The sequence below is a fragment of the Gopherus flavomarginatus genome, chromosome 4 (assembly GCF_025201925.1).
Source record: "Gopherus flavomarginatus isolate rGopFla2 chromosome 4, rGopFla2.mat.asm, whole genome shotgun sequence".
Lineage (NCBI taxonomy): Eukaryota > Metazoa > Chordata > Testudines > Testudinidae > Gopherus > Gopherus flavomarginatus.
In genome coordinates this window covers 135,086,697-135,111,067 of record NC_066620.1, presented here as the reverse complement: position 1 = coordinate 135,111,067, position 24,371 = coordinate 135,086,697, and the positions used below count along the sequence as shown (strand labels likewise).

Genomic DNA, 24,371 nt, shown 5'->3' with positions numbered 1-24,371 from the left:
CCTTGCCTGGCTATTACTTACAATTTTGAAACATGAGAGACTGATTCAGAAAGATTTGGAGAGCCTGGATGTACGTCTCGTCCCTCTTAGTCCCAAGAGCGAACAACTCCCAAAACAAAAAGCACAAAGACTTCCCTCCACCAAGATTTGAAAGTATCTTGTCCCCCTATTGGTCCTCTGGTCAGGTGTCAGCCAGGTTTACTGAGCTTGTTAACCCTTTACAGCTAAAAGAGATATTAACCCTTAACTATCTGTTTATGACAGCCATCCACTGCAAAAGACAGTTACTCACCTTTGTAACTGTTGTTCTTCGAGATGTGTTGCTCATATCCATTCCAATTAGGTGTGCGTGCGCTGCGTGCACGTTCGTCGGAAGATTTTTACCCTAGCAACACTCGGTGGGTCGGCTGAGTGCCCCCTGTAGTGGCGCCACCATGGCGCCGGATATATACTCCTGCCGACCCAACCGCCCCTCAGTTCCTTCTTGCCGGCTACTCCAATAGTGGGGAAGGAGGGCGGGTTTGGAATGGATATGAGCAACACATCTCGAAGAACAACAGTTACAAAGGTGAGGAACCGTCCTTTCTTCTTCGAGTGCTTGCTCATATCCATTCCAGTTAGGTGATTCCCAAATCTTACCTAGGCGGTGGGATCGGAGTGAGATGTGGCAGAATGCAAAACTGCTGAGCCAAAGGCTGCATCATCTCTTGACTGTTGAACCAGAGCATAATGCGAAGCAAAGGTGTGGACCGAGGACTAGGTAGCTGCGCGACATATCTCCTGGATAGGTACACGAGCCAGGAAGGCAGCAGATGAAGCCTGAGCCCTGGTAGAATGCGCGGTGATGTGCCTTGGGGAAATATGAGCCAAATCATAACAAGTGCGGATGCATGCTGTCACCCAAGATGAGATCCTCTGAGAGGAAACAGGTAGGCCTTTCATTCGGTCTGCTATCACGACAAAGAGTTGGGGTGTTTTATGAAATGGTTTTGTCTGCTCAATATAAAATGCGAGCGCTCTACGGACATCCAGGGAGTGCAATTGTTGCTCCTGTCGCATTTAGTGTGGCTTCGGGAAGAAGATCGGGAGAAAGATGTCCTGGTTAACATGAAAGACCGAAACCACCTTAGGGAGGATAGCCAGGTGTGGTCGCAACTGCACCTTGTCTTTGTGGAACACAGTGTACCGGATCCACCGTAAGAGCCCTAAGCTCGGAGACTCGTCTGGCCGATGTAATGGCTACAAGGAAAGCTGTCTTCCAAGACAGGTATAGCAGCAAGGAGGTTGCTAACAGCTCGAATGGGGGAGACATAAGTCTGGTTAAACCAGGTTGAGGTCCCAGGTCGGGGCTGGGTGGCGTACTTGAGGGTATAAGCACTCCAAGCCCTTGAGGAACCTCGAAACCATAGGGTGTGAGAACACGGAACAATCACCTTCGCCTGGGTGGAAGGTAGAGATGGCTGCCAAGTGTACCCTCAGTGATGATACTGCTAGGCCCTGCTGTTTGAGAAGACCGGAGGTAGTCCACAATAGAGGTGATCAAGACCTCAGTGGGAGTAAGATTAAGCGTTTCGCACCAGCAGGAGAAACGCTTCCACTTGGCCAGGTACGTTGACCGGGTGGAAGGCTTCCTGCTACCCAGGAGAACTTGTCGTACTGATTCAGAACAACGTAACTCTGACTGGTTTAGCCACGCAGCAGCCACGCCGTGAGGTGAAGAGCTTGCAGGTCTGGATGGCGAAGCCTGCCGTGGTCCTGAGTTATGAGGTCTGGGTGGATTGGCAGGGTAATCGGGTTGGCTATCGATAGGTCGAGCAAAGTGGTGTACCAGTGCTGCCTGGGCCACGCTGGAGCAATCATGATGATGCGCGCTCTGTCCCTGCGGAGTTTCAGCAGGACCTTCTGAACAGGAATGGTGGGAAGGCATAAAGAAACTGGCTCTTCCACGGCATCAGGAAAGCGTCCGAGATCGATCCCGGGGAGAGACCTTGGAAGGAGCAGAACATCTGGCATTTCCTGTTCTCACGGGAAGCGAACAGGTCTATGTGGGGAAATCCCCACTTCTGGAAAACAGAATGCATAACGTCTGGGCTGATCGACCACTCGTGAGACAGGAAAGACCTGCTGACTCGATCCGCCAGGGTGTTCTGAATGCCTGGGAGAAAGGACACTACCAGATCTATCAAGTGGGCTATGCAAAAGCCCCAGAGTTGGATGGCCTCCTGACAAAGGGGGGAGGACCGTGTCCCTCCCTGTTTGTTTATGTAGTACATGGCCGTTGTGTTTTCTGTAAACACTGAGACACAACGGCCGCGCAACTGTTGCTGGAACGCTTGGCACGCCAGGCGGACTGTTCTCAGTTCTCAGACATTTATGTGTAATGCCAGCTCCTGAGAAGACCAAAGGCCTTGAGTACGAAGGAGACCGAGGTGAGCACCCCAGCTGAAAGATGACGCGTCCGTCGTCAGGGACATTGAGGGTTGGGGCGGATGGAATGGCATCTCTGCACACACCAGGGAGGGAGTCAGCCACCATTCTAGGAAGCCTAGGTTGCTCGAGGGAATGGTGATTATCGTGTCTATCGGGTCCCTGCCCAGGAGGTATACCGAGTTGAGCAAAACTTGGAGAGGATGGAGGTGGAGCCTGGCGTGTTTGGTTACAAACATGCCGGAAGCCATGTGACCCAGGAGACCGAGACAAGTGTGAGCCGAGGTCGTCGGGAAATTCTGTAGACCTCGCATGATTGTTGCCATCGCCTGAAACCGCGGCTGTGGTAAGCAGGCTCTGGCTAGATTGGAGTCCAGGATAGCTCCTATGAAGTCTAACCTCTGCGTGGGAACCAGAGTAGATTTTTCTATATTGATCATCAGGCCTAGATGTGTGAATAGGTCCTTGACGATGCCCACATGCTGAGTGACTTGTGTCTCGGAGGCCCCTCGGATGAGCTAACCGTCCAGATATGGAAAAACGTGTATCCGACGTCGGCAGAGGTAGGCAGCAACTAGTGAGCAGGGAGGAGGATGGACATACAAATACTCGTACTCTTTAGAGGGCACTATATATTTATGCTTGACTCCCCTGGCCACAGGAGGGATAGAGGCTGGGGACTGCCATATAGTATCGGCATTTGCCTGGATGGTCTGAATAAACAGTGGGGCCACTCTAGTGGGAGCATCCGCCGATAGAATGTCCACTACCGGGTCCTCTACCTCTGGAACCTCCTCCACCTGGAGGTTCATATTGAGTGCTACCCTCCTTAGGAGGTCCTGATGGGCTCTCAGGTCAATTGGAGGAGGGCCCGAGGAGGATGTTCCTGCCACCGCCTCATCTGGAGAAGAGGAAGAGGAGATGCCGGTGACGAGCGGGTCCTAGGCGGCCTGTTGCTCTTGGGCGATTGCCTGCTCCAGAGGAACCTGGGAGTCCGGTGGGTGAACTGGGGCTTCCTCCGCAGCAGTCGGAGGGGGACGGCTAACCGTCGCCTCTGGCACTCGGTGCTCTGATGAGACAGAGCGGGACGGAACTACTGGTACACCTTGGGCCTGGTGGTATGCCCAAGGTGTCCAGAAAGACCACTGATGGGGTCCTTGGTCCTGGGCCTGGGTCTCTTGGAAGACTCTGGTGGGCACATCAGAATCGCGGTCCTGAGCATAAGAGCTGTCCCCGTGGGACAACACTGAAACATGTCTGGATGGCCATGGAGGTGCTGAAAAGCCCCAGTCTCTGTCTCTAGCGGACCTTGCCCTACTCGGCACCGGGGACTGGTACTGGGAGGCTTACTGGTACTGGGAACGAGATCGGGACCTGCGACCGGAGCGGTGCCAGGAGGTCGACCGAGATCTCGAGGCTCGACATCGGGAGCGGCTATGGGAGTCACGGTGTCTGGAGCGGTGCCAGGAGCTGGAACGGTGCTGAGAGTAGCAGGCCAGCAAACGGGATACCGACTGGTGCCGCGAGTGCGACCGGTACCGAGGAAGAGAACAATACTGGGACTGCGAGTGGCATCAGGAGCAGGAGCGCCGACGGGACCTGGAGTGTCTGCGGGACCGTGATCGTGAACGGTGCCGCTCTGCTGTGCCGACAGAGGATGGTCTTATCAAGGCAGGCTTGCCAATAGACTGTATTACCCCCACTGGCGGTGCCGGGGGTTGAGGCAGCGTCGACTCTGTCATGACAATCAGATCCCTTGCCGTTGAGAATGTCTCTGGCGTGGAGGAAATAGTAAGCTCAACCATGGCGCGTGCCGGGGAGCTGTCAGGCACCGGACTCGACGGCCCTCATGGGACTGGAATCGATGGTGCCAATGTCGTCGGTGCCGCAGCAGGTGTCAGTGCTGGGCGATTCGACTTAGACAAGCTCTCTGGCTGCAGTGCAGGTGGCATGGAAGCAGCAAGAGTCTTAGGCTTTCTTGACCTCAGGGAGAGGGAGAGGTGCCGAGTCGACTTCGGTGCCGGCAACGGCTGGTGCCAAGAGGCCTTGGCAGTACCGGCGCGGTCCGGTGCCGAGGAGGTACTTCTGCCCGCTGATTGACCAGCGCTCGGTGCCGAAGGCAGAGGGGTAAGAGCCGCCTCCATGAGGAGCTGCTTTAGCTGAAAGTCCCGCTCCTTTTTTGTTCTCGGCTTAAAAGCCTTGCAAATGTGACATTTATCTGTCAGGTGAGATTCCCCGAGGCACTTAAGGCAGGAGTCGTGTGGATCTCCTGTCGGCATCGGCTTATGACAGGCCGAGCACGGTTTGAAACCTGGTGAACTGGGCATGGGCTCCAGTACCAGGTGCGGAGAAGGGGCTAATCCCCGAACTCCTCTTAACTATAACACTAACTATGAACAATAAAAATTAACTATAACTATATAACTTTGAACTATATACACAACAAAATAACTAGAGAACTACGAGTAGTTAGGGAGGTGAAGGTCAGTGAAACCGCACTCCACTGTTCCAGTGACCGACACAGGCAGTAAGAAGGAACTGAGGGGCGGTTGGGTTGGCACGGGTATATATCCGGCACCATGGTGACGCCACTCCAGGGGGTGCCCAGCCGACCCACCGAGTGTTGCTAGGGTAAAAATCTTCCGACAAACGTGCACGTGGCGCGCGCACACCTAACTGGAATGGATATGAGCAAGCACTCAAAGAAGAACCAAAGAAGTTACCAGTCGTGACGATTTTTCGTATCATTGGTGTTTGGCTTCTAAGGTCGAGAGAGTGGGATTGCTCCCGTGTAACGGCTCTACCACTTAAAAAGCTTTCACGCACAGGTCCTGTGCAAATCATCAAACATCATCATACCACCGAAGTTCTGTGGCAATGGGGGAGGGGCAAAGCGACTGGTGGAGGTTACCACTGGGAGTCATAGTCCCAATCCTGCACCCAGGCAGCCTGTGGATAGGTGGTCATCCAGCTCTGTACTTGGGGCAGTAGAGTTGCCTGGCAGCATCCCAGGCGTCTGAGCAGCACTCTTTAGGACAGCACTGCTCACCCTAGTAAGGGAGGCACCTAGAAAAGGCGGCCTAAAAATTGCCTGCCCTACAATAGCTGGCCAGCAAGCCGCGGCTGGCAATTTAACCCAATCTGCAGCTGAAACCAAAAGAAAAATTTGAGAAAACTTACCATTGGTGTATGGAATATTCGTACCCTCATGGATCGAGAAGCTGCTGCAAGACCTGAGAGAAGGACAGCTCTCATTGCTCAAGAACTAGCCAGCTACAACATTGATATAGCGGCATTAAGCGAAACAAGATTGCCTGGGGAAGGTTTCTTGAGCGAACCAGAAAGTGGTTACACCCTCTTCTGGAAGGGTAAGACTGAGGCAGAGGACAGAATACATGGAGTTGGTCTGGCAATGAAAACCTCATTGATGCATCAACTCCCAGACCTTCCAGTGGGTATCAATGAAAGATTGCTGAAACTACGCTTCCCACTAAATGCCAAACATCATTAGTGCATATGCACCCACTCTAACATGCTCTGACAACTCGAAGGAACAATTCTATGAAGATCTCAACAGACTGATCAAGGCCACACCTGTAACAGACAAACTACTCCTACTTGGAGATTTCAATGCCCGAGTCGGGGCTGATGAGAACTGAAAAGGAGTAACCGGGCCACATGGTGTAGGCAAAATGAACAGCAATGGACTACTCCTTTCGAGCCTTTGTTCTGAAAATGACCTGACTATTACCAACACTCTGTTCTGACAAGCGGATAAATACAAAATGACGTGGATGCACCCTAGGTCCCTCCCTGTTTGTTTATGTAGTACATGGCCATTGTCAGAAGGCGAGACATCCGAGACGTAATGATCACCAGAGTAATGCGAGGCGCAGAATGCTGGACAGACCGCAGATTAGTCAGGATGTCTCTCCAACTTTACATCGCTCCCTCTCGGCACAAACGCCCTAAGCATGTGCGACCTGCTTTCAACATAGCCAAACTGAAGGATGCTCAATGTTTCAACAACTTTCAGAAGAGTCTTGATGACAAACTGACATCCCACGGACAACGGATCGGTACTGCAACCGAAAAGTGGGACCAGTTCAAACAGATGGTGACTGACACAGCAATAACATGTCTTGGACCAAAGAAAAGAACACATCAGGATTGGTTTGATGAGAACCAAAAAGAAATATGCTCAGCTCTGGAAGAAAAGAGAAAAGCCTTTACAGAATGGCAGAACGATCCCTCCTCAGTCTCCAAACGAGACCATTTCAAATACCTTCAGAGCAAAACACAGAAAGACCTCCGTCAGATACGAGACAACTGGTGGGAGAGCAAAGCCAAAGAAATCGAGCACTATGCTGAGACCCACAACTCAAAGACCCACAACTCAAAGCATCTTCAGTGCTATTAAGACTGTCTATGGACCTTCTAAACTAAGGACCACCCCACTGCTCTCATCAGACAACACAATGCTGATTAAAGATAAAGAAGGCATCAATGAAAGATGGCAAGAACACTTTAGCAACCTTCTCAATAGACCATCAACCGTGAATAATAACGTCCTCAATGAAATTCCACAACAACCTGCTCTGACAGATCTTGACTCTCTGCCCACTATAGATGAGATTAAGAAAGCTGTTAGCCAGATGAGTTCAGGAAAAGCTCCAGGAAAAGATGGGATACTAGCAGAGATATACAAAGCAGTAGGTTCAGCAGCACTAGCAGCGTTACACAGCGTGATCATCAGCATCTGGGAGGATGAAAACATACCACAGGACCTCCGCGACACAACTATTGTCTCTCTTTTCAAGAACAAAGGCAGCAAAGCAGAATGTGGAAATTATAGAGGCATATCCCTCCTCTCCGTTGGTGGGAAGAACATCGCCCGTATCATCTTGAACCGCCTAATAGCCAGTATTTCCAAGGCAAATCTACCTGAAAGTCAATGCGGTTTTTGACCTAGCCGGAGCACAGTCGACATGGTGTTTGCTGTCAGACAAATACAAGAGAAGTGCATTGAACAGAACATGCACCTGTATGCTGTCTTCACAGATCTGACAAAGGCATTTGATACTGTCAACAGGGAAGCCCTTCGGACTATTCTAACATGACTTGGCTGCCCAAGAAAATTTGTCCAGATTTTAGGTCTTTTTCATGACAGCATGACAGGCGAAGTATTGTCTGATGGAGCCACATCTGCCCCCTTCAACATCACCAACGGCGTGAAACAAGGATGTGTTCTCGCTCATGTCTTATTTAACCTGTTCTTTGCATGCGTCCTCAACCATGCAATGAAAGATCTGGATCGAGATATATATTTGAAATACCGGCATGATGGTTCACTTTTTGACCTCCGTCACCTGAATGCAAAGACTAAGACAATGCAGAAACTCCTTCTTGAGGCACTCTTTGCCGATGACTGTGCCCTCATGGCTCACACTGAAAATGATCTACAGCACATTGTCAACCAGTTTGCCGAGGTCTCGCAACTCTTCGGACTAACTATCAGCCTCGAAAGACAGAAGTTCTCCATCAACCTGTACCTGGATCAAATGTTTTTGTCTCAAGTATCTCCATTGATGGCACTCAGCTTAAAGTAGTGGAGAACTTTAAATACCTGGGTAGTGTCATATCCAGTGATGGATCACTGGATAATGAGATCAATGCACGAATATCCAAAGCAAGCCAGGCACTTGGCTATCTGCGTGTCAAAGTTTTAAACCACCACAACATCTGGAAGTCAACAAAACTGCTTGTGTACAGAGCTGCTGTTCTTTTATCTCTTTTGAACGCGTGTGAAACATGGACACTATATAGGCGTCATATCAAGCAGCTCGAAGCATTCCACACGCGTTGCATCCGCAACGTCATGAAGATCCGCTGGCAAGACAAAGTGCCCAATCTTGAGGTCCTCGAGACAGCCCAGATGACAAGCATCGAAATGATGATCACGAAGTCACAGCTACGTTGGACCGGTCATGTCAGCCGCATGGATGCCAACAGAATCCCCCGCCAGGTTCTCTATGGTGAGCTCTCCCAGGGCATCCGGCATATAGGTCATCCATGAAAACGTTACAAGGACACCATCAAAGCCAATCTGCAGTATAGCAGTATCAAACCCAGGGACCTTGAGGACGCCACCAGCGACAGAACACAGTGGTGGGCAACAGTCAGAAATACCTGCATCACCTTTGAGGAAGGCCGCTGCCGGCGTCTACAAGAGGCACGCGAACAACGTCACAGAGCACCAGCAGCGCACAACCCACTGACTGCGAGCTTCTCAAGCACCATCTGCAGCCAAATGTGCACCTCTAGAATTAGAGGGCACACCATGAGACCAACAATAGATGATTTGCTCAGATTTGTCATCATCAGATCGATGGACTACCAAGAACACCACTGAAGACCATGAGGTTGCACAAGTGATAAGTGAGGGTGTTAATGGGTTCAGTTTAGAGTGCAGAATCCTATCAGCAATGATAAGGTTGAGAAGCGTGATTTTCAGATCCAAGTTGATTCTGCAGAGATCGCTATTAGAAACTTTCCTCTCCAGTTTTACTTGTAAACAAAGCACATTTGAGATGGACTAAATGAAACATGATAAACATGGAGCAACACCAAAACATCACTTTTCAGAGAAGTGCCCTTGTTAAGTGGGAAGATGTGGCCTAACTAAAGCACCTGTTATAAGATTCAGTAATACCAAGGCACAAGAGACAGAATTAAGAACAGGGATCTCTGGCTTTTCTGATTAAAAAAAAAAAATCAGCATTATAAAGAGATTTGAACATATGGTGAAACTTGCTCTGATCTGGTAACCTCATGTCTTCAGAGACTGCCCCAAATTATCCTCATATATAAAAGGGTACAATTTGGCTCCATCTTTGTTAGAAGGCTTGTTATGGTAAGGAAATCATTTGTTAGTCCTTTTCAGGTTTCACCATAGGGTTTTTTTGTGTTCCATGAAGCAATAAAACATGAAAATCTGAGGGTAGTGCTGATTAATGCTCAGCTCAAGTGAAGAGGCAGGAACAAGGCAGTACCTGGGAAGTGTATTAATCAGCATGGACTCATCATCTAAAGTGCCTTATTGACCTTTTAAAATGAACACATAAAAGTTAACATTATTGGGGTTGGATGGGGCCCTTTGGAAGAAAAGAAGTGCTTACGCTGAGAATTAGGGCAGATCTCTGTATGTTATAAGGGCAGCAGAACTTCTGCCCTTTCACTAATGCAGCTCATGATGTATGGATCTGGTTGTGGGAGGAATTTGTAGATCTGCATTTCAGAAACACACGGTCAATGTTCAGCTAACAGCTAGTGCCACATTTGGGACTAGATTTAAGCATTTTCTGTTAATCTGGGATACCTTGTTCTGCCTTCAGAACATTCTCCTTGCCTCCAGTAATAAACTTGGCACTATATAAATTATTTTGCCAGCTGGGTATAACATTATCTGAAGCACACAGAGTATTTTTGGTGAAACTTCAGACTAATCTATTGTGGAACATTCGTTTGTATTATCCATAAGGAGCCTGGACTTTAAGCACAGATGTGTGTATGTGTTTCAGATAATGCTATACACAGTTAAAAATATTATAAATTTACTGTACTACCAAAAAAATTACAAGGCAGATTGTTCCATATGAGCTACAGGCACATAATACCATGCTACCTACATTGTCATAGGAAGCCACTGTATTACATACTGTTGCTGAGCTTTTATGAAACATAAGTATTTTGCTATTGTGGAATAATCATCCAAATTATATTTTAGGACCACAGGCCCAGATTTTAAGAAGTATTTAGGCTTTGTTCCATTCAGCATTGCAAGTCTTAAGGTTCATTTTCAAAAGTGGCTCAGGCACTTATGAGCCTAAGTCCCGCTGACTTACTCAAAGTATTTAACAACTTGAGTTTTGGTCACCATCAGAACCAGAAAGTAGAGAGAAGCACACAAGTAAAAACATCAGTATTAAAAAAAGTTAACCTCTCAAAGGTTCTGTTAGAACTTCAGACTAAGATTGTGGTTGGTTATTTATTCTAAACATGCTCATTCATCACTAGAGTCAGTCGAGAATAAATATTCACTAAAGTTATTGGGTTAGGTTCTGGCCCCATTGTAAATCCAAGGCAACTACAATAACTCCTCACTTAACATTGTAGTTATGTTCCTGAAAAATGCGACTCTAAGTGAAATGATGTTAAGCGAATCCAATTTTCACATAAGAATTAATGTAAATACGGAGGATTAGGTTCCAGGGGAGCTTCCCTAGTCTGCAAGCACCAAGGATGGGGGGGCTCAACCCTCAGCCTGCCCACTCCACTCCTTCCCCCAAGCCCTCATCTTTGACCTGCCCCCTCATCTCCTCCCTCTTTACTTCGCACTGTGTCTTGGCTCCTCTGTCCTCCCTCCCTTCTCACCCTTTAAAATGCTGCAAGCCAGCTGATTGCTGGGTTCTGGAGGCAGGGGGGGAGGCGCGCCCAGTCCTCGCTCCTCCTCCCTCCCTCCCTCCTGCCCGGGACCAATCAGCTGGCTTGCGGCGTTCAGGAGGCAGGGGGAGCCAGCATGCTGAGTCCTCGCTCCTCCCCAATCCCTCCAAAACGCCGCAAACCAGCTGATTGTCGTGGGCAGGAGGCAGGGGGAAGAGGGGGAAGGCGCTGATCCGCAAGGTCTGCCGGTGGGCAGGAGGAGCTGGGGGGTGGGCGTAGGGAGGCTGCCAGCTGTGGAGAAAACAGGCAGCCAAACAACATAAGAGTGGAGCATTGCTTTACTTTAAATGAGCATGTTCCCTAACTGATCAGCAACATAACAACAAAACAACGTTAAGTGGGATGACTTTCAGTGAGGAGTTACTGTAACAACTTCAAATAACTTCTAGCTTTAGAGTGGTTTCACTGAGATCAGAATCTGTCCCACTGTACATAATCTGGAAAAATTACAACCCTGCTCCGGCAATTGGGCTAACCCATGGGGATCTGATTGCAGGACTTAGGCCTAAATTTCTAATGAAAATACTAACAAAATATTTACTCTAGGGACATGAGAGGGGGTCTATGATCACAGTCAGACCCAGTTAATCCAAACTAGTTTGAGAATTCCATGTTTATAAGCATTATTAGAAACAAATAATTGCTTTAGATAAAAAAAATTAATGGTAAAATTTATGCTGTAAAATGGGATACTGCTCACATCATTAAAAATATCCAGATAAGTAGTACTGGTAAACTAGGCAAAGATTATAGTTATTTCTGACTATAAACAAATTAATTGCTGGTGTGAGTCAATTTAAAAGAGTTGTGCTCTGCTTACACCAGCAGTAAATTTGGCCCATAAAATCTGAACAGTACATCATGCATAGCCACATGTAGAGAAATCACCTCTTGAGTAAAGCGTCTTTTCTTCACAGTGGGTAAAACCTCTTGCTGGCTCCCTGAACCATCACAACCAAGTGAGGTCTGTTTCCGTTTGCTGGAATCCTGTAGGCAAGTAGCTGAGCCATCCAGTGAGTGTTTCTCAGGAGATCTGGATGTCACAGAGCAGTCTAGTGCTTCATCTTCATTTTCTGTTTCTACTTTCACAAGATTATTTTTTATAATTTTAACTAGAAAAAGAGAAGGTTTAAAACAATCAAGCACTTCCTTCAGAAAGTCACGATACCCTTACAACAATGTGCTTTCTGTTTGTTCTTCTGAAACTGCCTTTTGAATAGTGTCATTATTATTTATCATTATATAATGGCAACACCTTGAAGCCTCAAGCCCCCAAGGTGGGGCACCATTGTGGTAGGAACTGTATAAACATATAGTAAATGACAGTTCCTGCCCCAAAGAGCTTACAGCCTAAAAAACAATATCTAGCAGGTGAGGAGGCAGGTAGTACAGTAGGCACGAGTTTGGGGGAGGGAGAAGGATGATGGGTAACAAAAATAATAATAGGATGTTTTAGCAGCTAACTTTTCAGTCATTGTTATAATTGCTGCTTTATCACAATGCATTCTTCATGTAAATCGACAAAGTCTTCACACAACTAGTATTTTTTATCTGACTAGAAAATAAACAAGATACAGCATTTTACCTTCATCATCATCACTGAATTCAGCTGAGTTCATCTTCTAGCCCACTTTAAAAAAAAAAAAAAGGACATCAGTAGTTTTCTAGAAACAGGGCATGGGTTGTAATTTCAGCCTTTTGTTAAAAGAGGTCAGAAACCTGCTATCTACAACTATTTGCTATCCCTGGACAATATTAACAGTCGTTGGGCAATTTCCTATCTGCTCCATTTTTACTCACATTATAACAGGCAGCCACTTTTCTTATGTGTTTCCTGGACACCTGCAGATCTGCCCAGCAGTGTAAATTGAACAGAAAACAACCTGAGACGGACAGAAAAGTAAGATGATTTAACATTGAAGATTTTTTCTACTATGAAGAACATTAGTTCAGTTGTTTTAACTTTCTGTATAAGTAGAAGTGTCTTGGCAGTGCATAAATAAAAGTCCTCTGAATGTTTTTTTTTGGCCACATTGTATTAAGTGGCCACCTGTTATAAGAGCCAAAAAACTTTGGAGGCTCAAAGATGTCCAACAAGTTTCACCGTAGGTCAATTTCCAGTGTTCACCGCAGCTGAAAAATGCAACACAAACTATTTTATAATTAAGGGTTAGACTAGATGACCCTTGCCATCCCTTCCCTGTGATTCTATAATATGCCAAGGCGGTCTGAATAAATTTCCATTAAAAGTGGCTATTTTGATGTGGATTGTGATATTGAAAAACCAGCAACCTATAGATTCACAGTAACAAATCTTTTTATAATTGTTAACTGGTGGCCTCCAAAGATCACCAGAATGCATTTTTAAAGGAAAAACAAAACATTTTCTACATTTCTCAATTTCCCTAAACCTAAGATCACGTCATTTGTTATAAACTCCAAATTCTGGGCATGTCTCAAAAAAGAAGGCTTCAAACTCCAATAAGGACAGATGGAGCAAGCATCCTCACCCACCTCTCACTAGCCATTTTAAGTACACATCCACCAACAGTGGCAACTAAAATTGGATACCTTTTAAATCAGCCATACATAGTTCAGATTATCCAGATACATGTCTAGCCTCATAGACTTGCCTGGCCAAAAAAAACAACAACAACAAAAAAAAAACATTTGAAATACACAAAAACTTCCATAACTACATGGCTTTTTCAAAATAGACTTCTTCCACCAAATCATTCCCTTCCGTTGGTCAAGCTCTGAATGGGTCAATACTGCCCAAGTCACCCATAACCAGAGATTTTCTGATTAAACACACACCCATGCGGAAGCACACACGCACATATTTATGTCCCAAGAATATGCCTTATAAAACAAAAGAAATTTTGAAAGACTATAAACAAAGAATTGTAATTGTAGTCTTATTATTTAATAGCTGTGTTCAAAATGATTTTAAAAGAATCTCAAGTACTGTTAAAATGCTTTATGTTAAATACGAACATTAGAATCCTGTGCATGCTTTCTCTTTGTTAGTGGCTGACAGCTATTAATAGTAAATATAATTAATACATTCAGTGTGAGATTTTGTACATGTGACTAATAGGTACAACATAGAACTCACAGCCCATGGGGAGGGAGGGTGGGCTAAACAGCCTTTAAGTCACCTCTGTGCTCTCCTTATTCTGGACTATTCCAGAACCCCTCCTCTCCTCAGCATACTCCCTATATAAGGGCTGGGGGGCAGGGTCCTTGGAGGACAGTACTCTGCTTTGGCCCTTTTACTCAGCATAATTCTCCGCCCTAGTTTTGACTCTTAACTTGCCTACATAAAAGTTATGTCAGTTTAACTAAAATTAGGTTTTTTTATGTCACTTTAGTTAAACTGGTGCAAACATCTGTGAGGAGACACTTAAATCGGTTTATAAATGGCTTATGCCAATTGGTAAACCAATTTCAAAGTGTGCCACCCCAGGGTTTGTGCTGGTTTAACTAAATCTATTTTAAAATGGGTTTTCATTCAACCAGTGCAATTTATGAGTTTAGGCAAGGGCTGTACAATCCTTTCTGAAAAATCCTGAAAGGACAGCACTGTGGCCTGTGCTCTAAGAGAAAGTTAAATTGAATTGAACTTGCCTTGATATCCCATATACGACATTAAACTTCCAGGCCAGTGACTATCACATTTCATTTTATTGTAGAAGGCACAACTTTGTGACGACATGGCACAGTGCCAAAAATGTGGGAGTGACAAGAAAGAAGATGACAGATGAATGTAGTTGCTGAATGTAGTTGCTGAAAAGTTTGTATTTTTTTAAAGGTCCAAATAGGCAACCAAGCAGACATCCTTACAACAATCACATACTATATAGGAAGTCACAGATTTTCTAGGTTTTTCCTTGGGGCAGCACTGTCAGGGATCATGCTGACTGAGAGAGGTGGCAAACATAGAGCCAGAGATAGAAAAGAACAGACAAATAAATATATAGAAAGAAAAAAGAGAAAGATAACAAAACCAGTGTACAGCCTCCTTCTGTAGGGGGATACACAAGGAATGATATTTTTCTTCTGTCACTGCTGTTCAAACAACAGGTAGAACACTTTAGGAGAGGTCTCTCTGACAGGAGACAAGTAGGTTGGAAGCAAGAGGTATGTGAGAGTTTGAGAATGACAGTTGGAGTTGGGAATATGAAGAGAGGGTATGTAGTTGCAGAGCCTCTTTTTGAGAAGAATCCTGGACCAGAGCAAGCCAGAGGGAAATGGTCTAGGAAAAAAGACAGAAAACAACAGAATCAAGGAAAAAATGTTGCAACAAATAATCAAATTGAGCAATCTGAGAAGTTAAGTGAGCTCCTGGTTGTTGATTCTCATTGCACTGAGTGTATGAAGGGGTTGAAATGTTGCCTGATCTGTCTTGTTTCAATATAAAATTAAATCTCTCTCCCTCACCCTTTTGTCTCTAAACCAGTCACTAATTCTAGAGAAGAACAAACAGAGGCAGGGCAGAAAACACTAGTACTGAAGTACTTATGTAATGTGGCCTGGGAATTTGGGTTTGTAGCCATGACTACCAGAGATGGGAACACAGGGACATCCACCCTTAGCTACAGTATCTTGCTGGAAAAAGGATCAGAGCTGCAGCTTGTGTCTCGTTTCCCAGGAAACTGGGTTTGGGAGCATGACAGACCATAGCCATTTTGCATACCAAATACCCACAAGAAAACCATACTCTACACTAATGGCCAAATCCTGCTCCTACTGAGATCAACAGGAGTTTTGCAATAGACTTCAGTGGTATGATTTAGCTGAAATTGCTTGTTAAATTTATTTTGTAGTTACCTAGCCATTTTGAGTTACACAAAACAAACAAAAAAGCATCTTAAACCAGTAAACTTAAATTTTTAGTGTTGTTGCTTGTTTAAACACATTTAAAACAATAACTTGGTTCAGGCATTTTAAGTGTTTGCTCTTGGTTAAAACATATTTATTCCTGGGTTCATACGTTGCGTGCAAAGTTTCATTCTGGAGAATTTTTATTTATAAATGTCTAAAAAAAAGGCCTATAATAGAAATACTAACACAGTGTTACCCAAAGAATCCACTATTAAGATATGGAATTTTTTTTCAGAAAGACAATCAATTCTTACAACTGTGATCATGGGTTTGCATGCTGAAAATGAAGCAAGTATACTCTTGATCTTTCCGCAAATTTGCACCCAAAAGTGCCCCTTATTAAAGGCATCTGCAATTTTGTTTCTGTTGGAGTCCCTAGCTCAAGTTATCCATCCGAAGAGAAACTCAAAGAGGTGCAATATTCAGATAGATTCAATGTTCAAGGAAGAAGAGGCAGAACAGTCTCACCATTTGACAGAGGACTCCATCCGCAGGATGTAAGCAATAAGTCATTGAAAAAGATTTCCTAATGCCTACACCAGAACCTTATGTTTGAAAACAGTATGCAATATTTACTTTAATGTAATTAATGTTTAACTCATAAACAACTAAACATTTTACTGACATAGCACATGCCCACACTTTTACGACTAACATAATGCCTCTCTTGGCACTATGTGTTGGTGAAGGTGGCATCATGTAAAGTATGTATACTACTTTGCACTGTTCCTGTGAGATGCCACTGTTTGTGTAGGAGTTCACATACAAAGAGACAAACATTCTTTTTTACTAAGCTTGCTATTTCAGTCTTCAAGACTGAGACATACTTCAAAATTTTCAGATTTCTGAAAAGACTTAGCCACGCTAGTTAAAAAAGTTTCCACTCTTCTGATTGAGATAGTCTATAGTTGTCTAGATAGTTTCATCCATTTGTCTAGGGGAAAATATTTCTTGCATCTTAAACACAGATATGAAATGAGTCAGTACTTTTCAAACTGGTCTGTGAAGCACTTGTCCACAGAAAATGGTCTGGTCACCTGGCACTGGGTCTCCTTGCTTCCAGCTGCTAAACTGTATTTAAATAAGTTAAATATGCACTAAGTATCTTCCTAATATTACTTTCCCATGTGAAAACATGTCTCCTTGGTGTAATACAGTTGATGCTATGGGGCTAAAATACATTCAGAATTTGCTTTGCTTGCCTGTAATGTTAAAAGAGAAACTATGCAATGAAAAATAGAAGTGGTTCTTGAGACAAGCTAGTAAGAAAAATGTCAGAAATAAACATAAGTCTCAAACACTCAACAGTTTGGCATGATGTTTTCATAAAACGTTACAGGGGACAAACGGCAAATCAAGTTCTGAATGTGTTTTAGCCCCACAGCATCACCTGCATTACAACCAAGGAGACATATTCGCTGTTGTCAGTGAAATTTTATGAAAAAATAATTCTCTGGACAGAAAGTGCTTACATGTGTTCTTAGAAAAATGGAACTCACAGATGTTATAGACTTAGCCTTGATGGCTTCTTCTATAGGTATGCTACATCACTACCTCAAACACTTCCTTCTCACTTCATCATGACACCTTTAATATGTAAGTCAGTAACTATTTACAGATGTATATATTCAGTTTATCCACCAGGATATACAAGCCTGACCTGAATAATCATGTGATCATACTGCTGCTTGTCACTCTAGCCCTTATCCATTGTTTGCTATCCCTATGTGTAAGCACTTCACAGCAGTGACCAGGTCTACCTGTACTGTAAAGTGCCTAATGTATGTGAGAGTACTGTAAAACCAGTAACAACAAACATCTGTAAAGTAACATAGAACATCTTCCTGCCAATACAAGATAAAGACTGTTCACTGTCCCAAAATTCATTCTTTAAGAGTTCTGTAGTTTAAAAGGTGTGTGCCAGGCACATGTAGGGTGTAATTTTGTATTATATTGAAACATAACACAACCATTTATTCTGCCAGTTAAAAACATAATCTGTATCTATACTAACAGGGCTGGCTCCAGGGTTTAGCAGCCCCAAGCAGCAAAAAAACCAAAAAAGCTGCGATCGCGATCTGCAGCTCTACCGCTGCTGCTTCAGTCTTCGGCGGCAACTAGGCAGCTGGTCCTTCGCTCCAAGAGGGACCAAGGGACCTGCCAGCGAAGAGCAGGACATGCCGCCCCTCTCCGTTGGCCACCCCAAGCACCTGCTTGCTGGGCTGGTTCCTGGAGCCGGCCCTGTATATGAAGATATACAAGACTTCATGTTTCTAGTTTTCTAGAAAAGGTTTGATACTGACAATTTAAATCCTTGCATCTGACTGTATTGTTTAGCTGGCAAATGCATGTTAAGTGCATACTTATTTTTCTTTCAGTGCAGATCATACCACAAACATTTGACTAATATTTGCAGCAGTTCATATTTCCTTCATTCCATATTAACTGTAAAAACATGATATAAAATCTCTGCTTTCATATATTACTTTCTTGTATGAATGATTTGTGTCTCTGGTGGCACATCACTTTATGCCTTTCCATGAAGGTCACCATAAGTATTATGTCTCTGATTTTAGATTCACTTGTGTCTGAAGAGGTTGAATCTCTATTTTTTTCAATCAAAGGGTGGGATGTACCAGTATATTTTAGTGATAATAAAGATTCTTGAAAATTATTTAAAAAAATTATCCACCTTGTTTTAAGCAGAGCGGAGAAAACATTCTTTTTTCAAAGGATCAGCTAATGTACTGGGGCTTAATTAGTGGTTGGAGTAGCTGATGGCCTAAGGAGATGCCACTGCTTAAATTCTATAGATCTGATATACTAAAGAATTTTTGTTTCCCTCCTTTACCCCCACTATCCCTGTAGCAGTTTTATCAGAACACCACAAGAAGAGTGCTGTACTAGATATTTATTTTAGAGAACTGACACCTGGAACACCAGCAAACCAAAATTCTTGTGTAAATATTAATGTTCAGTGAGGGTTAATGTTTATATTGCAACTGTATGAAAACTTTTGTGTATTCACAAGAACCCTGTATACTTAGTCTAAACCTGTTGCTTTTCTGCCAAGATTGTATGAATCAGAACATACCTTTAATATGCAAAATTTCTCTTTATTGGAAGATTAGTAATTCCCTTAAGATACTTTATCTTACCTTCTGTTTAAAGAGGTTGCTAGTTTACTCCTATCTTTTTGCAGGTATACATAGGAAGTAAAGTTACTGTTATGACTAACCTGCAGATAAATTTCACATATGGGTTATTCATTAAAGTCCAAGTTCCTCAACTTCTGTAAATAGTTGTGGCTCACTGGAAGTCAATAGAGTTATGAAATTTTACACTAGCAAAAGAGTTGGTCCTCATAAATGTTAAGTTCTTGTTCCATTGAAAACAGTCAGAGCTTATGCTGTTGATTTCAAGGGACCCTTAATTTGGACATAAGCATTTTCATATTTAAATATTTCCTCAAATAAAAACCTACTATGAACAGATTTCTTCTGATTTTTGGAATTTTAATTACTATATATATTTTAATTTAAACATTCCTCTACTGTTGGAAACTCAAAACAAAGCAGCACTGCAACTGTCTGCATGACATCCAGCATGAGAAATTGACTACAAAAGGTTATTGTCAGCATATTACACTTCTGGCTCAAATGTCTTCATCTGCTAGTGTTACAAGTAACACTTAAAATGATTATACCAGAAAGAAACAAAAAATATTAATTTTGTTTGCTTTGTACATTTGACAGCACTTTGTATGTAGTCAGTTTCCCCTGAAGTTTGTGTTGGTCTTTCTGGAGGGGGGAAAAACATCCCTACTTATGTAGGGAAATATGACTGAAATTACTTTAAAAGGCAAGGGATTTCAAGGGAAGATCTGGTACCTGAAACTACGAGTAAGTTATTAAAAATGAATTAAAAGATTTTAAGTTGAAATGTGTAACAAACCAGTACAGCTTTACTGCCAAAGCTGACCAAACTGCATGTAAGCAGACAGCATAAAACTACATTAAAACAGATGTTTACAGTTCTATCACTTTTAATAATCCAAGATGTTGTTAATAATCTAATGTTGGATTTTTTTATTATTTTGAATATCTAAAAGTGCTACTCAAAATTAAATGTCTTGGACAACATATTGCATAATACAAACCTATTCCAATGCTACAATATTAAGTACATGATAAAAGCTTTTAACACACCACCTTTTTTGTTTTTAAAACACCAGGAGACAAAATCAAAGTGTTACCCTCATGGACAAAAAGCGTACCAATACTTTATGCAGATTAAAAGCCTCTTTTGGTGTCCTGTGGAATACTGGCAGCCTCCCGGCTCCACAGAAACTGGTCTCTAATAGTGGCATCTTGCCAATAGGACTTATAGGGCATGCTTTCAATTTGTTTTTATTTTTAGTTACATCTACAGATGCAGTTAAAAAAAAAATCTGTCCTCTCAGCCAGAGAAAATTTCCCCACAAGTTGCATTGCCATTGCCTCTTCCTAAAATGTTGTCAAATGACAACTTCATCTTCAAGCGCTCAATGCGCTAGACATATTTATTTCCAGCGACATGCTAACCACAATTTGGCTTTCCATTTAGGCAGTCTTTTTCCTGAGAAAAGCAGCAAGATTCTTTTAGACAAGTTGTCTCCAATTTTATTTTAGTCTCTGTCTTGAACCTCTGTATTCCTGCTTCCCTGAAAAAAGGAGCTGTGGCGTCTTCTTCAAACTATATTTAATTGTCCTCTCATTTTACCCACGGGCCCTGCCAAAATGACCTGTTAGCAACATGAGGTAAGCATCTGGGCCAGTGCTCAACTTAGTTTAATTAGACAAGAATAAATGATGTTCAGCACCACTGCAGGAACAGCATTTATAAAAGTGTTAACCATCTCTTTTGGCACCAGTTGCATCCGAAAGTTTCCAGCACTGTATTGGGCAGTTTATTCTACTTTAAAAAAAATCTTGGTTTTATATTTTTAAAACCAAGATATTGGTGTAATACATATAATACATTAAAAAATATAATTGCATATTGCAAAACAGGTATATGTTAGCACATATTCACTCAGACAAATTCAGAGTCAACTGTCCAGCCTGAGCAGCTGGCCCAGGCACTAGGTAGATGTGTGTGCAGGAGTGGGAAAAAGACAGACCATCTGCTCCATCCTTATTTCTTCACCCCAAGGGGCGAGGGGGGAAGAAGAGGGTGATCTATGTAGTAGCAGATCCTCTAGCCACATTTCCACCATATTACAGACTAGGAGCAAGATCCTCAGCTGATGTAAATCAACATAGCACTGTTGGCTACAATGGAGCTACACCAATTTATACCAGCTCAGGGACTGCCCCTTGATCTTTGCTTCTTCTGGGGGATGAGGTTTCCATTCTATTGCTAAAGAGTTCTAAGTGGTCATTGAGAAGATAACTAGATTTGCATCTGATCCTCAATCCTCAAAAATGATCTGCAGATATAAAGTGGATATCCACAGATTTGTAGGGGGTCTAATTATGAAAATGTAGTCTTATATTTATTGGCAATGATACAGAACCTGAATAAATCAATATACAACTGGAGGCGTTAAAACCTAGTAGCATTCATGATTGTCAGCATGCTAGCACCTAATTTAGTCAGTGCAAAACCGCGCAAAGAAACAAAATATTATTGTTATGGATTCTACATTTACTATTATCATTCTGGTAATAATGTGGTAAGTCCTATCCACACAAGAAGACATAGACCTTGACATGAACAGTTTACAATTTAAAACAGTACACATACAGAGGATGATGGAGAGGGATTAAACAAAATATTTTAAGTGTTTTACTTAATTTGACCTTTTAAAATAATTATCGGCAATCCCCAATTACTTCTTTATCCCATTAAACGTAGCTGGTTAACTTATTGCAGGCACTACCTAAAAATGGGTCCTGAAAACACATTTGAAGGAGAGAGTAGATAAACTAGGGGACCTTTACAGGGGACATTTAATATCTATATTAATATAGCGGCCAGGCTCAGGGGTGTGAAAAATGCATACCCCAGAGTGTACCTACAGCACCCTAATCCTGGTGCAGAGACAGCAAGATCAATGGAAGAATTCTTGTATGCCCTAGCGACCACTGCTCTGGGATGGGGGCTCCTACAACCGCAGCTAAACCCTTCCATCGCTGTAGCCTGCGTCTACACTAGGGGGTTATGCCAGCACATCCTGGCAGTGCTACAGGGGGCAGGGCCTCCTCTACAATGGGGATTAACCTTAACCCCATCTGCTGGTCCCGCTCAGGGAGCCGCACGGGGGCACTCATGTTGCCTTGAAGCTGGGCAGGAGGCGGGAATCGGGGCCCCTGACCACGGATAGGGAGGGGGCAGGACAAAGCACAGAGCCCGAGCAGAGCCGGGCTGCCAGGGGCCGCAAGGCTGGAGCGAGTTGGCTCAGCGGCAGCGGGAGACACCGACGCGGCTTGTGGCGGGGACGAGGCCGGGCACCCCGGAGGGCGGGGACAGTCCGCGGCAGCTGGGGAGACGGCTAGCCAGGCCCGGCTGCGGGGACCGGGACGCGGGGGAGGGCGGGGTGAGCCCGGCCTGGCCCCGAGCGCAGGCAGGAGGGCGGGGCGGTACCTGCAGGGGCAGCCCCGGGTCTCCGGCCTGGGGAACCGGCTCCCTGCACGCGCCCATGGGAGCGGGAATGGGGGGGCAGCTGCCCGCGCGGGGACTCCGGTTCCTCGGGGCTTCACCTCCCGCCACGTGCGCGCCGCCCCGCAGGGCGGGCTGTAGGGAAACCCCGCCCCGGGGCGGAGGCAGCCGCAGCCCCGTTCGTTCCCCCTGCGCACGCGGCGGTGAAAACCCACGACTCGCCCGGCGCGCGCGGCAGTGGCGGCTTCCGGTGCGACCGCTGCCCGGACGGATCTATATGTCCGGGGAAGGTGGGGTGACGGCGTGACCGTTCCACTCTCCCTTCCCCCACCCCGCCTCCCGCGCGCTCCGGAGATGGAGTCGCCCAGGCCGCTGCCGCGCGCGCGCCCTGAGCGTTGCCACGAGCCATCGCGCTGTAGCCATGTCCCGAGCGCAGCCAACAAAGGGCCCCGGGGCGGGGAGAAGCGGCCGGGACCCGAGCGGGACTGGAGGGTGGGGGCTGGGGCCTGCTGCCCGCTCTCCGGGGCCGCCCGCGGTGCTCTGCGGGGGTAGCAGGGAGCGGGCCGGGCCCGGGCACACTCACCTGGGGTCGCGGCGGGGCCGGGAGCGGCGGCGGCGCTGGTGCCCGGGTTCCCCCCGCTCTTTGTGTGCGAGGGTCCGCGCGCTGCGCTCTCGCGTGACGTGACGGGACCGTGTGTCATTTCCGCACAAGGACACAGAGCCGCGGCCAGCGCCACCCGCTCCCACTGGGGACCCCGCGCCCCGCCCGCCCGCGGGATCCTGCTGCCGAGGGGGGGCACCGCCCGTGGAAATACCCGCCCCCGCGCGACGGCCGCCCCGTCCCCGCTGCCTGTCGGCTGGGGGAGCCGCCGATCCCTCCGGCCCCGGTGCAGACACGTGCGGCCGGGCGGGCTCGGGGCAGGGGCAGGGGCCAAGCCGCTTCCCGCGTCAGGAGCAAAGAGCAGCGACACCTTTCGCGGCGGGTGGGGATCCACCACCCGGAGCGGGGCTAGCAGCCTGCCCCTGCCGGCATCAGCGACAAAACCCGGCCCCTGGTGTGAAACGAGCCAGTCGGCGGGACCGAGCCCCGAGTACCGCGGGTGGGAGCCCGGGCGGGCCGGCCCCGGCGTGATGCACATGAAGTTAACGGGCACTAGTGGGCTCGGGAGCTTTGGCCACAAACGGCGGGGCTGGTGCCTGGCTGCTCCCGCACAGCTCCACGCCACTTGGCGTGTGGAAACTGGCCTGGAGTGAAAAGCAGCCCGAGCCTCCCGGGCCAAGCGCACGTCTGCTTCCCTGCCGCCCTGAACGCTCATTTGTAACAACTTTCCCCACGTATTCAATCTCGGTGGGTCGGCGGAGGCTCCCCCCGCCCCCCCATTCACACCTGACCCAAGCCCGCTCTGCTGGCTGTTCTATAACACACTCATCATCAGGTTACGGTAGCAACTAGAGGCCTCCTTTGTTAGGTACAGCACAAACCCAAGGCTGGCCGCAGTCCCTACGCTAAACTACAGTCCAATGAAGCACTAACAAGCATTTTGACATGGGTGGGGCTCTACACTTTAAGGAAGTGGCACTTTTCTGGGGTAATCTGTGAAAATCAGAATTGGATTGACTCAGTTTAAACATCGAAGCCGGGTTTCCCTCTATGCATAAAATACATCCTCTGAACCCTGCTCCGAGGAAATGAAAATTTATATGTACTTGCTTCATTTACGGTATCTAAGATCACGGTCACTTTCATGCTTCCTATTTTAAGAATTAAGAATGGATATACTTAGTTTCGCACAGAACATGCCTTTAAAATATTTAAATAAGCTCCCCTGCCAAAGTCGTAACTGTGACTAACATCCAGATCCAATTATGATTGTTTGAACAAGCCATAAGAAAAGTATGAAGAGATAAATACA

General features: G+C 45.7%; 1 protein-coding gene across 5 annotated transcripts in view; it reads right to left on the bottom strand.

Annotated features, from left to right (window-relative positions):
- Positions 1–23,144, bottom strand: part of BEND3 (BEN domain containing 3) — a 29,557-nt gene extending 6,413 nt beyond the window's left edge. Inside the window, exons 1-4 of one of the 5 annotated variants that reach the window (XM_050951363.1) lie at positions 23,042–23,144; positions 12,730–12,812; positions 12,515–12,559; positions 11,818–12,041 (exon numbers count right to left, since the gene is read on the bottom strand). In XM_050951363.1, coding sequence (XP_050807320.1) covers positions 11,818–12,041; positions 12,515–12,548 — 258 coding nt within the window. In that variant the 5' untranslated portion in view covers positions 12,549–12,559; positions 12,730–12,812; positions 23,042–23,144. Of the gene's footprint in view, positions 1–11,817; positions 12,042–12,514; positions 12,560–12,729; positions 12,813–13,500; positions 13,563–22,443; positions 22,643–23,041 lie in introns of those variants that run through there. The other 4 variants (XM_050951367.1, XM_050951362.1, XM_050951365.1 and 1 more) reach the window with 4 other exon arrangements.
- Between the last annotated feature and the right edge of the window lie 1,227 nt (positions 23,145–24,371).